The sequence below is a fragment of the Excalfactoria chinensis genome, chromosome 4, assembly GCF_039878825.1.
Source record: "Excalfactoria chinensis isolate bCotChi1 chromosome 4, bCotChi1.hap2, whole genome shotgun sequence".
In the NCBI taxonomy this organism is placed as follows: Eukaryota; Metazoa; Chordata; class Aves; order Galliformes; family Phasianidae; genus Excalfactoria; species Excalfactoria chinensis.
Genome location: NC_092828.1, coordinates 82,792,372 through 82,808,638, shown reverse-complemented (window position 1 = coordinate 82,808,638; position 16,267 = coordinate 82,792,372). Strand labels below are relative to the sequence as shown.

Below are 16,267 nucleotides of genomic sequence, written 5' to 3'. Positions count from 1 at the left end.
GATTATTTTCCTGATCTGTGCAAAATGACTCCAAAAGTTCATTCTGCTGTCAGATTTCTATCTTGGAACAAGAACTGTTGGTTATAAAAGTAAACACATAGGGAAAACGCAGCAAATACCCCCTGTAACTTTGCTATAGTGGGAAACATACAGCCATCTCTGCTACCCACAGAGCTGGTCAAGGCTACATCTCATCCTCAGTTTGCACAAGTCTCCAGTAGGGTTGTAACACCACAACAGTTCTGTCAGCTCTTCACTTTTGTTTTCCCCCTCAAACTATTGATTACCAACAGCAGTCAGGAGCAGAATTATCAGTGCCACAAACAACAGACTGGCTCCAACAGCCTCCATATGCAGTTCCCAATCGATTCATAAGAGTTTACCACACACTGAGCCCTCTGCTTTTTAGCTACTGTTTCATCCCTCCATTGAGCTGCTTCTATTCACGGTCACTCTCATCGTTCTCCTGTTCTCCTACACGCTCCTCTTTCCTCACCACTTCTTTTGTTTCTCAGACAATCCTGTTTTGTTTCCTTCCATCCTAGCCTGTGCATTCGAGGACTGCCTCCAACACATGCAATACTTGCTTGGCTGTGCATAGTTCTGCAGAACCCAGAAACAAAGCCTGACAGTGAGTAAACAGCTAGAGTGCCAAGACAAATGCCCTTCATGCTGAGCTATGCATATTCTCAGCTCCTCATAACCATCTGTCTGTAGCCATAAAATAGATAAGTACAAGTACGTGAGGGTAGGATTGCTGTCCTATAGGTGTATAGCATCCACTGCAATGAGGTATAATCTGAGATGTTAGCTTCAAGTATAGTGGCAGCTATGATAATAGAAAGTGGCATTTTGCATCTCATCCCTTGAAGCTCGTCTCTGGACTTCCCCAAGGCTTTTTCCAAGCATGCTTCCTTAGATCCTAATGCTGCAGATCAGGACTTTAGGCAACAGAACCCCACACCTCAGCGTCACCCTGCAGCAACTGGGAAAGAAGAGAACCTACTTCTTGAACTTCACAAATCCTAAAAGCCCAGGGCAATTCTAGGGCACAGACCAGCTCAGTTCTGACAGGCAACACCATCTCTTCTGAATAACTGGGCACTTCCTCAGAAAGAAGGTAAGTTCTGTGAATGGATGTTAGATTGCTGTGTAAGTATTTTACCTAGCGAGCCCACTTTACTGGCATGCAAAGAGTGCACGTCTCTTAAACACAGAAGACAAGAATTACAAGTCTATTTTTATTTCTTAATACAAATTACATTCTCTTCTTGACACAGGATTAAACACTTTATTTAGCAGCAATTGTAATTTGACAAAAGCCATAAAAATGAGTTATGATCGTATCAGTCTACATTATGAGGGGAAGCAATTGGCATGTCTTAACTGCACAAGCTAGTTAGCTTGCATGAGCTTCGCATTTGACTGAGATAAAAGCAAGCCAGAAGAAAAAAGACCAGACAAAGTAACAACCGTCATCTGTGATCAGAACAATAACTCCAGCTGCTTGGAAATCACAGAAGTTCTTCAGATCCACAGCTGGCTGCAAGCTGGTCCATGGTAAGACATCAATTAGCACTAGCAAAAGAAATTACAACCAGTTAGGCAAATGACCACCTAATTGACAGCCAGACAGTACACAACCAAAAGCTTGTGATATTTCAGGGAGCTGAAAGAAAACCTTGGAAGGATTTGCAAGTAGTACGTACATTACTTTTAATCCTCCAACCTTTTGGAGCAGTTAAGTAAAAGTAAAGCCTGTGGATAATGAAGCTCATTACAGGTAGATGGTTAGGTCATACTCCCATTTATTTCACTAATCTGAACCCAGTGGACAGTCTTAAAGCAAGGATGTTGCATCCATGATTACTAATTATGTAGTCTTAGTACCATCTAGAACTGTAGTGCTCTTACTGATTCTAAGACAGAACTAAAGAACATGCATTCCTTCTATTTTAGCATCATTTCCAATCATGGGTTATAATTCATCTGCAAGAATCAGCTAAGAGCAAGCCTCCTCCAACAGGTAGCCTATACATACATAAGTTCAAGATGCATTACCAGCCATGCAAGGTGTTCATATATACCCACAGCATGTGTTCTGTACTCAGCAGAAAAAGCATTTGGATACTCTAAATGTTCACGCACACCCCACCCCCTCCCAGCACTCCATAGAGAAACACCAGCTTTGTGGAGCATATACCTGTGCAATCTATAAGATCTAGTCCTAATTTGCCAGAACAGATTGTTTGCAGCAGGTCCCTCAGGCAGCTGAAGCTTTTTACATGTTTAAGCTCTGCCTTTCAGAAGAGCCCCTCCAGTTCTTTGCCAGAAGGTTTACAACAGGAATAGAGTTGTTTTCTGCTGTGCTTTCCTCTACACTTCCCAGCAGCTCCTCAACAAAACTGCTCAGCCACATTATTCAGTCTCTCCGTGTTGCCACTCACTCCGTATTTAAAACCAGCACCTCTTACAGCTTGAGGGAAGCCTCACAGGAGAGAAAACAACAAGTTAAATTTAATCTCTCCTACTTCTAATGGAGGAAAAAAACCTTCCCCCTTGCCCAAACCAAGGTGTGAATTCAAGAGAGTTTTCTTGTTGCTGCACAAACGCTCCCTACAGCTCAAGTTGGTTGTTTTTCCCTACAAGCCATAAGCATTTTGATAACAATCACTAAACATAAGAAACCACAGATAAAGCCCCAGAGATGTTGGTTGCGTTGTAACTCTGGGGAGAAAAAAGCCTAAGTACAGACAACTAACTAGAAGCCCTCTGCAGCTTCCTATAGCAGTTAAAGGGTCAGGAGGAGATTTGACATCGTAGCTACCAAAATAAAGCAATTACAGATTTAAAGGAAGCATCTCTAACAGATGGGCAGTATAAAAAGAATGGGGAGAACTGAAGTTTTGGGGACTGTTTTTTTAGTTATAGCAATTTAGGCACATAAGGCAATTTAATAAAGCATTAACCTCAGCAAAGATATTTATTACTGAAAACGACCTTGAATAAGAGTGACCAAAAAAAAGTCATAAATAATTGTTGCAATAAATAGAAGAATTGACAAACCTATTAAAGATCTACCTTCAAAGGAAAAGCTAATTAGCCTACACAGAGCTTTTCTATGACACAACTATACTCAACCACTACCTAAAAAAGGCCCAAGCACCACCTCCCACCACAGCACTCCCTACTCTTTACCAGGGACCTTTTACACAGACCTACCCCAACACAGTGCTCTGGAGGCTGGTCATATAAATTTGGCTATGGTAGACAGCTGCTGCTTGTATACACTGGGGAGGTTGGAACAAGGAGCTGCTTCTGTCTGGTGAGTGTGCTACTTTTAAGGGCTTTTCTTTCTAGTAGTTAAGCTGGTTGCTCATAATGTTTGTAATATACAAGCTGTAGTCAAGCTATATGTATGGTAAAAGTTACTTTTGAAGAGGTATGTCTTATAAATAAGCTGCCTTCCTTAGAACAGTAGGAGGCATTCTAATGTCTTTGAGAAGCTCTCTAATAGTGGAAGTTTGTAATTACATTAAATAATGCTATGGACCTGCAAGTACTATAGGAGTGTAAAGAGCTTGTTACGTATCCTTACCCTTAGAAGTGCTGTCTGCCCTTTAACTACCTATCTGAGGATAAGGATGTGATAGCGAATTAAACGCCTTTGTTTTCTTTCTCTGAATTTATAGAGACATTATCCTGTATGTGGTGATACTCTTAAAGCAAGGGCAACTTGAATTGTTACCTACGTTAGTGCATAAATACAAAGCAAAACCTTATAAGTGCTTGGGAGCTGTATCTTAGCAGGTCTTGGTTGCTGAAGGCTTTTTGCAGGCTCCTTAAGCTAGTTGTTGACTAAAACACTGATTCAGAGTCTGGTTCTATCTGGAGTGCTGTTAAGTCCTTAGTGATGCTATAACAAAACATATGGCTTAATAGTAAAATTAGTGAGTCATAATGTTTTCATGGGAAGCTTCTGAAATAATGGGGAAAGACAAATAGCGTAAGTAACAAACAGACTTTTTGTTCTATGCTATGCCTTAATATTGTGATCTTGCATCAAAATTCTATACCCTGAAAGGGGGGAACAAAACCCCATGGCTCTACTGTAACCATGGCTCTAAACAGAAGATAGAGGTGTGCCAGCAGCAAGCACACCACTGTAAGGGTTTCTCTCCAGTGTAACAGTAATGATATGTCTTAAAAGATTAATAAACAATGGAAACAGAACTCTATAGACACTTAGTACTGTAGAGGAGCAATTGAAATGGTAGCCATGAGGGGTTTATTCTTCCTGACAAGGGAAATATTGAGTAGGAAATAACATGAATCACTGCTACTGCTGTAGTATGTGCTTCAGCGTAGAGCAAGAGGGGCTGGTTCTGCAGAGTCTCTGTGCTGCTTCATTCAGTAAGTAGAACTCCTAGTAAAGCAGCTACCCATGCAGAGGAAGGGAATTAACTACTAGCATGGTTAATTGGTTTTCTCTGTAGAGGAAAAAGAAGCCAAAGATTCAAAAAGAGTCAAAGTTACACATGGGTATATTCTGAGTGTTGTTTTTTCATGTCTTCAGTGTAACACTTGAGATTTGGCTTCTGTTTATAATCGTGTGGCTTCAGTTAATTATGCAATAAGGCAAATAGGAAATGAGAAATGATAAACATCTTCAAATCCTAAACCAGTCCAAGTCCCTGATGTAGAAGCTGTACCTAAACCAGAAGGTTATTTTAGCTCAGTGTGTAGAGCTGAGAGCAGATTTCTGACAGAAAATATCAGCATCTGGTAGCTAAGCTTTTTCTAATGGAAGCAAGACTTCCTTGTTTGGATTCTTCTTGCTTGTATCTGGTTCCACCGTGAAGGAAAGTCTTGCATTATCATGACTTTAGACATGCCGTGCTACCATTCCCTTCAAGTCATTTCCTGTTTATCAGCATCCAGCCTGAGGTTTGCCATGGTGTGCAGCATGAACTCTCAGTTATTTGCTTGCACTCCATCCTCAGAGCTCCTATCATTAATCTCAATTACTGCCCCGAATAGATCCGAAAGGTCAGCTCCGTGCTGCTTTCATGTGCTTTGGGAACAAAAGCCATAAGGACCACCCATGGAAGTTTTGATCGAGTGGGTTTGCCTCATATGACATGGATTTAGTGGTGGGGGCTGAAATAAACGCAGTTCTGCAGAGAGGTTTTCCCTCGTGCTTACCGATACGGGGCTGCACTTCATGTGTTGTGTTCAGCTTTTCAGTGGGTTTCTCACTGCAAGAAAGACTTTGAGAGGGTTAGAGAGGGTCCAGAGTAGGGTAGTGAAACTGGGAAGGGTCGGTCTTATAGGGAGCAGCTGGGGGGGGGGGGTTGGGCTGGAGGGGGGTCAGAAGAGGGACCAGAAGGGGGACCTTATGGACTCTGGCAATTGAGATTAGCGCCATGATCCGAACTGAGTGTCACAGGTGAGGGAGAACGAAACACCCCGTGCGGCCGGCAAGGCTCACACAGCGGCGGGGCAGAGCGGGCCGAGCGCGCCCCCTGGCGGCACCGAGCGAGAAGGCCCGGTCTATGTGCCAGTACCCAGCATGGATTCCTCCGCCCCTTACCGGAGCTAGGAGACGCCGCCGCCCTCACGCAATATGGGGTAACGGCAGGGTTAAAAATGGCCGCTGCCTCACAAAGGACAGAAATCAGGAATCTGAGTGGAAGGAGCGGGCCTGCTGGTGCCCCCTGGTGGGAGGAGGTCTACGCGGCACCGCGTAGTGCGTCCCAGTTGCCCTTTTCCGCAGTGAGCTCAGCATCTTCCTGCTTACCTGTGTTGTTTCTGGGTTTCAATGGTCCTCTGTCCCTCCCTGCTGCCCGCAGTCATCCACTTGTAACCTGCACCCCGACCCTAATGCCAGATATCTGCTCCTTTGCCCTGCTCCTGGTCTCAGCAGCGCTATCTGCCTGCTCTTATGGGAGTGGAGCAATTAAGTGTATTGCAGTGCTGCCACGCTCCGATCCATCTGCTGATAAGGCCTTGCAGATGGACTCGATCAGCACATTTTGCAGAGCCATTTACTGCTTAGTTGCCAAAGCTATAAATGATGGTGGAGAACAGCTGTGAGCAGTGGAATGTCAGGCAGGTCTAGAAGATGCCACGCTGCTGCTGGAAGCTCTGATCACCACGCTTTGGTGCCCTCAGCTCAGTGCAAGCTGCAGACCAGGATGGGAAAAGGTGGCACTGCTCATCCTTCAGCTGCGTTGAGAACTACAGATGAGGACACAGCTGTGGGAGGTGGATGCATAGATGGCTGGCTGTGTCCATCTGCAGGTGGCATCAGGTTGATGTCTGGGAACCTCCTTTACACAAGTGTGGATGCATTACCTGCAGCCTGAGACAAGAAACTGCTTTTAGGCTGTGCTTTTCCCTTCGCAGCATGCCCTAATGCCTGCTGTGTGAGGGCCAGACCTGGTTGTGTCTGCCCGAGGGATGGGAAAGGAGAAGCCCTCCCGGGCTGTAGGCTCAGAGCAGCTCCTTACTGGGAGACCCAGCAGTGCCTCCATCCTCCCTCCTGCAGCCTTAATCCTCGCTGTGCGTGGGCTGCCTGCAAACTCCCCCGTGCTCCCCCCTAGGGCCCCTTCCTCGCTTCCCGAGCAGCCACAAAGCCTCGGGCACAAAAGGCTCTCCCGTCGCCCTCCCTGACCCCCCCTCCTTCTCCGCCCGCCCTCGTCGGCCTGTGCGGACCTGCAGGCGGCACCGACAGCCCCGCCGGGCCACGAACACACCCAGCAGGGTGTGAGCGGGCGGCACGGAGCCGAGCTGCACACCGGCATCCGCCTGGGAGCTCAGCCCAGAGCTCACCTGGCTGCTCGGTGCCCGCTGCCGAAGCCCGACGGGGAGCAGGTATTTCCCCGCGGGAAGCACCGAGGGGGCGGCCGCGTGGCTGGCAGGGAAGCAAAAAGGGGGTATTGCCTTGATGGAGGGTGGGGAGAGGAAGGGAGGGCTTGTGCTGCTCCTCCTGGTTGTGGGGATGGAGAGCGCAGGGGGATGCGGAGTGTGAGGCTGGGAGTGGGGTCTGCGGAGCTCTAGGGATGCCCTGGGGGGCTCTGTTCACCTGTCCATGGGGACAGCAGGGTTGGGCTGTGGGCTCGGGCAGGGTGGCACGGTGGGTGTATGGATGGCACCCTGCTTGTGCCCATCTGGTTGTCCTACGCCAGCACCCCAGAGGTGCAGCCTCCCAAATCCCCCCAGGGCTGTGGGCATGTACGCTGCTGTTCCAGCAGCTGGAGCAGTGTTATGTGCTGCCATCAAGCCCCCTTACTAGGGCTGGCAGTACACTGTGGAGATGCCTGCTGAGAGCTGAAGGAGGGCTTCTTGAAGTCCCAGTGGTCCCCCAGATGCCCTCCTATGAAGCTGTAGCCAAAGCTGTGCAGCATCTGCTGGCTGTCCAGCTCTCCTCTATTTGGGACCTGTGCCCTGTGCAAGGGTGTTGTGTGGCTATTTCTGGTGCTGCTGCTTGCAGTCCAGCTTCCAGCTGGGGGGGGAACAGGGTGGCATTTTCCCTCTGAATGTGCTTTCAGCACCCTGCAGATTATGCCAGCAGTGTGGGTATGTGGCCAGCCCGGTGATGCCACTGCCAGGCTTGGGTCCTTGGCCAGCCCTGTGCTGTTCGTGTGCAGTAGGCTCAGCTGTGCAGGGCTGAAGTTCAACTGTAGCCACTCCTGCTGTCCTTCATGCCCTGCATGGAATCCAGCCTGTGTGTGTCAGGGTTTCCCTGGGCAGGGCTGGCACCAATGCTTGGATGCTAACAGCAGGGGGGGATGGGAGCAAGTTCCAGGGGATGCTGGCTGAGCCCGCTGCTCCCTGGTAGAAGTGACCCCTATCTGCGAGCTCCAGGGCTGTAGCATCAGTGAGAGGAAAGTGCCTGGTCTTCGGGGTTCAGCTCTCCTCACTGGGGATCGTGGTGATAGCTGTGTCATCTCCCAGTTTGTGTAGCGTCAGTTCTCATGGTGTGGGGACTGTCCCATGAATGTGCTCCTAAACAAGTGGAGATCTTGCACTGTATGGGGGTCATGCCTGGGACTTGTGCAGGAATACAGGCATGTGTGTTGCCAGGTTGGAATGGAACTGGGACCTGCTGGACTGCCTACCCCCCAGGCTTGTAGAGAATGTGGCATTGTGGTGAGAGCTGGGAGCATGCCGTCTCCTGGCTCCCACACTTGGTTCTAGGGTCCTATGGGGTTGCAGTGAAATGGGAATCTAGCTCTGCAAGAGTGATGGTGCTGCTTGGGGTGGGTTGCAGGCCGCCCAACTCATTAAAGAGGTTGGGATGGGGGCAAGGGGGGCAGGGTGGTTCTGCAGCAGGGAAAGCAGTAATGAAGATGGGGTTTCAGGATGTTCCTAAAGGCAGACCCTGTTTGGGGCTCTCTGCTTCATCCAGACAAGAACAGGAGCATGGGGACCACAGCAAAGCTTCCAGGCCCTTCTCCCATTCCTGGGCCACTAGCAGCTCTGCACTCAGCTATGGTCCTGCAGCTGTGGGGTGCTAGCGCTGCCAGAGCCTAGATCCTACAGCATGTCCTTGCTCTCAGGCAGAGCCCCAAACCCTGGGCTGGAGCTGGCCCTGCTTCCTGTCAGCTCTGGGCTTGCTGTAGCTCGTTGTGCATAAGGTGCTGGGGCAGCCTGCTGAACTAGTTGGGCTGCATTGCCTGCTCTGCTCCGCTGCCCTGGCACAGTGCCTCACCTGAGGACGTGGCCAGCAGCCCCGCTATGTCCCAGGGCTCTGGGGCAGTGGCTGCTACGTGGAGCCAGGATGCTGCAGTGCCCCATCCCCATGGGGCTGCGAGTTGGTGTGTGGGGAGGTCTGTGCCCACACACTATGTGCATCTCATGCAGGACTCTGACCCGCTGTGACAGCCCTGCACCATGGCAGACCCTCCTGGCTGCTGCCGCCCATGTTCCACCTGCCTGCTCTGCCTCTACAGCTGCCAGTGGATCACTGCCAAGAAGGAGAAGAGGAGGGGTCTGAGAACCACCAAGGTGATCCTGTGGGTGATGCTGAGCTGGGGCTGGTTCTGAGCCCTAGGAGAGCTTGGAGTGCCCTGGGACCCTCTCTGTCCAGGGGCTGTCATGGGAGCAGTGAGAGGGGGATGCATAAAGGCATCAGGGTGAGAATGAGCCCTCTTCCTGCTAGGTAACAGTAAGGGCAGTGCTGCAGCGTGAGGCTGAGCCCATCCCCTGCCCCACTGGGCACGCGTTTGTGGCTGGCTTTGCACGTGTCTGGAACTGAGCATGGTGTGGGCATGTGCTGGGATGCATGGTGCCCAATGAGGCACGTGGGAGGCACAGTGCCTGGGCAGGGTGCGGCCCCCCCCCTGGGGTTACTGGCAGGGGGGTGTCCCCATTGATTTGTAACCCAGCACAGGGGTGAGGCCCTGGGATTCTCTGAGGTCTCCCACTCCCATGGGAGTGGCTGTGCCATGGCTTGTCCCATCTTGCCAGGTATGTGAGAGATGGTCCAGGCTGCTGGCTGTCCCGCTTGGCACCTGACACATCCCTGCACATGTGGGGCTGGGGATGGAGAGCCTGGAGCTGGACCTGGCTTTGGCTGGGTGGGCAGGAGCAGCCTGGGAGCTCTTGCAGATGCCCAGCCCTTCTAGTTAGACTAGTCCATGCTCAGCCCAGCAAACTGGGAATGGCACCTAGCACCTTGCCCTTTTCTGTGCACGTAGTCCCAGCATGATCCTGAGGCCACTGCAGGTGGACAGGAGGCCATATCAGCTTTAGCGCTGCTCTCCAGCCTGGCATCAACTGCTTCTGAGCTTGTAGTGGGAGATGTTTGTTCCCAAAAGAGCTCTCCTGGGTAGCTCAGTGCTTGGATCCTTGCTCCCTGCACCTGGCTGTGGCCTGGGTGCCATGCAGATGTGTGCATGCTTGTCTTTTCTCTGGCTTTCAGTGTGACTGCAGCTGGTTTTTCTTCCTCTTCTGTGTCTTCCTCTTCACACTGGTGTGGCTCTACGTTGCCATCATCATCCTCAATGACTTCCACAACTTTAATGAGTGAGTAGGATCCCACATCCAATCTGACCTCTTTAATGCCCCCCCCCCCAGCCCATGGTACCCATCCTTCTGACCATTTCTTTTACTTGCAGGTTCATCTTCAAGCAGCAGAAGCTGTGGCTGGACTGGTCCCTGGTCCTGCTGATAGCAACAGCTGTGCTCATCACTTACTCAGCTGTGCTACTGGTGAGCCCTGCTGATCCCCTTTGTGTTGGCAGGTGTATGGATCAGTGCTGGGCATGAGCCAGCTAGAGCCTGAAGACCCTGTATGCATTGGGAGAGGGAGGCAGGGCTCCAGTGGGAAGGCTGTGCCCTTTGAGAGTGAGATATAGAGCACAGACAAGTTCTGACATCTCTTCCTTCTTTCAGGTCCTTGCTTTGTGCTTACAGCTCTGTGGCCAGCCCTTGAAGCTTCACTGGCTGCACAAGGTGAGGCTGTTGATGCAGGAAGATGATGCATGCCCTGGCTGTCTGCATGCTGGGCACATAATCTGCCTGGTCCTCCCCCACTGCTTTCTGGTACTTGGCATCTCCCTGGGCTTCTGCTACTTGCACTTGGGAAACTGAGGACAGACTGCTGGGGCTGTGTGTGGGCAGCAGCTCTTGGTCCTTCAGCCCCAGGTCTCTGGGATAGGACTATTCTCCTTGCTCTCAAGTTCAGCTGTGAATCAAGATGGGGGGAAGGATGTCTAAAGAATGGTGGAGGGGAGGGCCTGCTGGTCTAGAAGACATTGATGTGTACAGCCTTAACTGCCCTGTACTGTTCATCACAGATCCTGCTGATCGTAACTGCCCTCGTGGTGGCTGCAGCCTTCACAGGGCTGGGAATAAAGTGGGCAGAGGAGTGGAAGAGTGCACGCATCTCCCTGCAGGTGAGTTGGCTTGTCACCAGGAACTCCCCCTACTGTCCTATTGTGGAGGCTTGTGGGGATGAGATGCAGGATGGCTGTGTGCCATGAGGGCTAAGCCCTTTCCCACTTGCTCTGTGCAGTCCTGCCTGGAACAGCTGCAATCAGGGTGGGGGGGACTGAGAGGGGTCCATTTCTCCCTGGCACTGTGTCTGTTCCAGTGATGCTGGCTGTAGTGGTAGGTCCTTGCTATTGGGATTTGAGGACAGGGTCTGGACTTGTAATGTGTGACACCCTGCCTTTGTCTTCCCAGGCAACAGGTCCCTTCCTTCACATTGGAATAGTGGGAGGAATGACGCTCCTTGCCTGGCCATTGGCCAGCGTCATCTACCGCACCCACAACACAGGTAACCCCCCCAGGGTCTCTACCTCTCCTTGCAGCTGGGTGCTCTGTTTCCTGCACCCCACTGAGGTACTGGCAGTAGAGCAGTACAAAGGGAGCAGTGATGCAGTGGGAAGGACTGAGTTCTGGTATTGATGTATCACCCCTGCTCCTATTTGCTGCTTTTTATACCTGGGTGCAGCTCCAGCCCACACTGCCTTGCAAATGGAGGAGAGGTGCAGATGGCAGACTGGACCCTGCAGAAGTCCTCTGTTGGGGTGCAAGAGCATGCGGTGGGCCAAGAAGAAACCTGCAGTGTTCTTGAGGCCAGAGATGCAATGCCTGACCTAGGGCAGCTATAAGTGAATGCTGAAAGAAGAAGCATCAGCTTGTTCCCAACAGCCTGCAAAATGCTTCCTATGCAGCTCACCCCTGCACCCCCCGTGTCTTTCTCCAGGCCTCAAGGTCTTCCTGCTGCTTGCATACTCTGCAGTGATGATTGCCCTGTACCTGGCTCCCCTGGGGATCACCTCGCCCTGCATCATGGAGGAGAACCAGCTGCCCCCCAAGCCAGCCCTGATCGGCCACCGAGGAGCCCCTATGGTGAGCAACAGCACCTTCACAGCACTCAAGGTGACACGGAGTTGAGAGGCACCAGGCAACAGCTGGTGCATGGCTGAGGGAGGTGCCTGGAGCAGCATAGGGCTGGAGGATGTGGATTGAGAGGGTGTTGTCTGCCCCTTCCTGACACTTGTTCCCTTTCCAGCTGGCCCCTGAAAACACCCTCATGTCTCTGCGCAAGGCAGTGGACTGCGATGTGCAAGTCTTTGAGACAGACGTCATGGTGAGGTAAAGGGACAGCAGGGCTCAGAGGGAAGAAGGGGCCTGTGTGTCCTGGGATGTCACCTTCTGGGTGGGCACCTGGGGAGCGAACCTGCAGGACTGGCACAGTCCTCATTTGGAGTCTGCCCTGTTTAAAGGGCTCTGCCCATGTCACCACCCCAGCATGGCCCTGGCTCTAGCTGGGTGTCCCAACAAGCTGTGGGGAGGTTCTGGGTTTCTCCTGTTTACCCGGGCTGCCTTCCTGGCCATTAGGAAGGAGGACCCATTGGGGAGGAGGGCACTGCTTGGAAAGCAGCCTCTGAGCCCTCATCTCATGCAATCCTCTTGTGGGGAGAGCTGTTGCAGGGAGCAAGGAACTACATGATTCCTGGCTTGGCTTCTTGATGCTCTCTGCATCCCAGAGGCTGACCCCTTAGTGCAAAGACTCAGAAGTAGGCTTGGGATGGAGGTTACTCTTAGAAAGTGGCTGGGAGAGGGTAAAAATAGCAGGGCAGCGTTAGTAGGCAAACAGCTTGCGATGCAGCTTTCCTCTCTGCCCTTTTACCAGTGCTGATGGGGTCCCATTCCTCATGCATGATGAGAAGCTCACCAGGACCACCGATGTGCAGACCGTGTTCCCTGAGAGAGCTGCCCTGAACAGCACTGCCTTCAACTGGACAGACCTCCAGCAGCTCGATGCTGGCAGCTGGTTCCTGGAGGTCAGGATACAGGAATGGGTGCATTGAGGAGGAGAGAGGGAAGCGGGGGGAGGGAAGCAAGAGCCCTGCTCTGAGTTGTGCTCCCTCTGCAGTCATTTGAGCAGTGTGCAGGAGCACTTTTCATGCCTGTGTGGATCCCTGGGGTGCAGTTACACCCTGTGCTGGGTGCTGCACCTGGGGTTTGCTCTGAGTCACAGGGAGGTTGGGTTGCAGGAAGATGTCTCATGCCCTGCCAATGCTCGTGCTGAGCTGCACAGCCTGCCTGGGCATGGATGTAGCTGGGGCAACATTGTTCAGTTGACTAATGACCTGCTGAATGCTCACAGGTGCTGGGGCTGCTGGAAGAGTGCTATTAGTGCGCAGCAGGGGAGAGGTGCCCTGTGCCCACCCCATGGTGGGGAGGCTGGAGCAGCACTGGTGGGGGAGGTGAAGGCTTGCAGGCTCTGCCTGTGGTGACTGACTTTCTTTCCCTCCTAGCGGAGACCATTTTCCACTGTGCAAAGTCTTTCACTCGGCGATCGCTTGCAGGCGATTCGGCAGAAGATCCCATCCCTGGAGCAGGTGCTGGATGCAGCCAAGGAGAACAATATCTCCATCATGTTTGACCTCCGGCCAGAGAACCACAGCGATTACCAGAGCTTCGTCAATGCCACCCTGGAAGTCATCCTACAGTCTGGCATCCCACTGCAGCAGGTGAGCTGCCCACCAAGTGCTGGACCCTACTGTCACACTGAGCATCTCTATCTCCCCACATGCCCCATTGCCACCTATGCTTCCTGCTGGCCCCTCCTGTTGTACAGCAACCCCGTGTGCAGCTGATGGTCAGTCCCTGGCATGGTAGCATAGCCCTGAAAGAGATCCCAGGGTTCTCTAGCTGGGAGAACTTGCCAAGAGTTGGGGGTAGTGCATAAAGCTGCAGTTTGTGCAAATACTTGCTTCCCAGAACTGGCCACTCTGGTGTGTAAACAGTGACTCACTCGGTCAAGGGAGGGGAGCACGGGTACAAGTGCATGAAATCGATGCTCCCTACGCTACACCACACCTCTCCCTGCAGTCCCTTGACTTGCTGCAGCCACCTCAGTTTCCTTTGCACTTCATTGGCCTCAACAGTGTGAGTCACGTGCTACCCTGCAGGGCTGGAGGAACACCCAAACTGCTTTCCCTGTGGGAACTCAGGGCACAGTACTGTAATGCTGGCCTGGGATGCGTTCTTGCTGCAATGTTGTGGCTGAAAGTGTGCTCTGCTCAATCCTTCCAGGACCCAGAATGATGTCAGTGCCCTGCAGTGGCTTTCTTAGGCTGGAGTTACTTTCTCCTTTCAGTGGGGTTTGTTCTCACTTCTTGGCTGGGATGAGTTCTTAGGAGACTGCCCTGGCTGAGATCATCTGGGGAGATCATAGAGCCATAGAATCATTTGAGTTGGAAGGGACCCTTAAAGGCCATCTAATCCAATTCCTCTGCACTGAACGGGGACACTTACAGCTCCAACGGGTTGCTCAGAGCCTGCTCCAGTCTGACATCCTGTGCCTCCAGGAATGGGGCACTGTCTGCAGAGCCCTGGAGTGTCTCTTCCTTACACATATTCCCTGGCTCTTGCCCAGGTCCTGTGGCTGCCGGATGGGTTCAGGGAGCAGGTCAAACAGCAGGTTCCAGGCATTCAGCAGATTTATGGCCGGAAGAGACACCAGGATGAGAACGAGCCACTGCTGCATGTCAACCTGCCCTACCAAGACATGAGCTCTGAGGAGATCAAGTGAGAGCCTGGGGGGGAAGTGGGTTGTGAGTCTGGGGTTCAGAATAAGTGAGGCCCCAGCAGGGCTGAGAGCTGGATGGAGGCTGCAGCCTGGCATGCCTCGAGGCTGCTGCAGGGGTTGGAGATGGCTGCAGCTTTCTGCTTGGCCAGCAAGTCTGCCCTGAGTCTGTCTCTCCAGACAGTTGCTCTACGTGGCTGCAATTGCTGGATCACATCCCAGACATGCAGGCCTCTCTGCCACGAGCTGAGTGTGCCGGCACCTCGCTGTCTGCCATGCTGACCACGGCTCTCCCTGCACAGGCAGTACCGCCAGGACAACATCTCAGTCAACCTGTACGTGGTGAACCAGCCCTGGCTTTTCTCTGTGCTGTGGTGCTCAGGGGTGAGCTCTGTCACCACCAATGCCTGCCAGGTGTTGAAGGAGATGAAACGCCCCATCTGGTTGCTGGTAAGCAAAACCTCTGTCCTCTGGTGCAAAGCTTCCTGGTGCAAGTGGTAGGTCTGGTCCTGCAGCTGCATGCAAGGTGGGCTTTGCTCTGTGCTGTGCTGATGTGGCAGCGTGACCTTGCAGACCTTGCTGGTACAGTGGGCAGGACTGTACCAGCAGTGGTGCTCAAAGCTTGGCTTGTCACCTTGCAGCCCAGCAGCACGTACCTCATGATCTGGATTGTTGTAGACTGTGTCTCCTTCCTGATGATCCTCTGGGCCTTCCTCTTGATGAAGTAAGTTGGACCCCTGGGGTAGGCGTGGGGGAGGCTGCAGGGTGCCGTGGGTGGTGAGCCCGCATGCGTGTGCCATCTGCTGCCATCCACCTTGGGCTGATGTCCTGAGCTCCCCTGGTTGGGAGAAAAAACACTGCACAAGGGCAGCTCTTAGCACCACACTTCCTGGCCCTACCCAAAGCAGCTGCACTCACCAGCTTGCTGTGTCCCCCAGGGCTGATGTTAGGGGACCTTGCTCTACCCCAGCACAACACACTGAGAGCAAACTGTTGTGTGCTGTGGGGCCCTGCAGTCTGTAGCCGGGAGCTTGTGGGAGGGGAAGGAGGAGGGGGTGCCCAGACTGACGTGCTAACATCGATCCTGCTCCATCTCCTAGGAAATGCTCCCAGCGAAGGCGGACGGCTGGTGAGTGCACAGACGGCGGCTCCTCTGTCCCGGGAGGCTCCCTGCAGGCAGACAGCCTGCCCCAATGGAGCGTGACTGAGCCCAGCAGACTTTGAGATGGCTGAGGGAGGGAAGGGAATCCCAACGCAGGGAGTTCCTGCCCTGCCCTTAGCAAACAGCCCTGTGGGATGGTGCTGGGGATGCCCACGTTCCCCATCTCTCCTCCAACCAGCTTTTTTGGGCAGGTCTGCCTGCCGCTGCGGTGTGGTGGCCGCAGATAATGATGACTGTTTGCTTTCTCTTCTCTCCAGAGTCTGAGACGGACGTGCTGCTCACAAAGATCAACAGCCTGATGCAAGACTGACCCCTCCAGCCTGCAGCAGCCGTGGGGAGGGGCAGCTGGAGAAGTTCGCAGCTCAGGCAGGCAGTGCTACCCTGGCTGGCTCCAAGGCTCCTTTCCCTTGCAGCTTTCCTGAGCTTGCAGCCTTCCTGGCTCCTGATGTGGTGCAGAGCTGCTCTCATCCACAAAGACCTGGAACTGCTTCCCTTGCTCCTGCAGGCAGCGAGGGGACAGAGCTGGGGCAGGGGGCTGCTGGTGCTGCCTT

At 52.6% G+C, this 16,267-nt stretch overlaps 1 protein-coding gene and 1 long non-coding RNA gene across 4 annotated transcripts; one reads left to right on the top strand and one right to left on the bottom strand.

Moving 5' to 3' along the window:
* Window positions 1-715: 715 nt before the first annotated feature.
* GDPD2 (glycerophosphodiester phosphodiesterase domain containing 2) lies at window positions 716-16,114 on the top strand. Of its 2 annotated transcripts, none has more exons than XM_072336547.1 (16): window positions 716-1,120; window positions 8,869-9,012; window positions 9,929-10,032; window positions 10,125-10,218; window positions 10,402-10,461; window positions 10,806-10,904; window positions 11,194-11,287; window positions 11,720-11,865; window positions 12,029-12,111; window positions 12,653-12,803; window positions 13,281-13,496; window positions 14,405-14,556; window positions 14,857-15,004; window positions 15,196-15,278; window positions 15,655-15,683; window positions 15,974-16,114. In XM_072336547.1, the coding sequence occupies exons 2-16, from the start codon at window positions 8,899-8,901 to the stop codon at window positions 16,024-16,026; spliced, it is 1,626 nt and encodes a 541-aa protein (XP_072192648.1). In that variant the 5' UTR covers window positions 716-1,120; window positions 8,869-8,898; the 3' UTR covers window positions 16,027-16,114. The 2 variants fall into 2 exon arrangements, with proteins under 2 accessions (XP_072192648.1, XP_072192646.1); XM_072336545.1 differs by lacking the exon at window positions 716-1,120 and adding an exon at window positions 3,198-3,325.
* On the bottom strand, window positions 1,504-5,896 carry LOC140252182 (uncharacterized). 2 transcript variants are annotated; one of them, XR_011903560.1, is made up of 3 exons: window positions 5,801-5,896; window positions 5,206-5,258; window positions 1,504-1,578 (listed from the first exon to the last, which is right to left on the bottom strand). It is a non-coding gene; the product is annotated as an uncharacterized lncRNA (long non-coding RNA). The 2 variants fall into 2 exon arrangements; XR_011903559.1 differs by having other exon boundaries at window positions 5,206-5,270; window positions 5,801-5,874.
* Window positions 16,115-16,267: the final 153 nt, after the last annotated feature.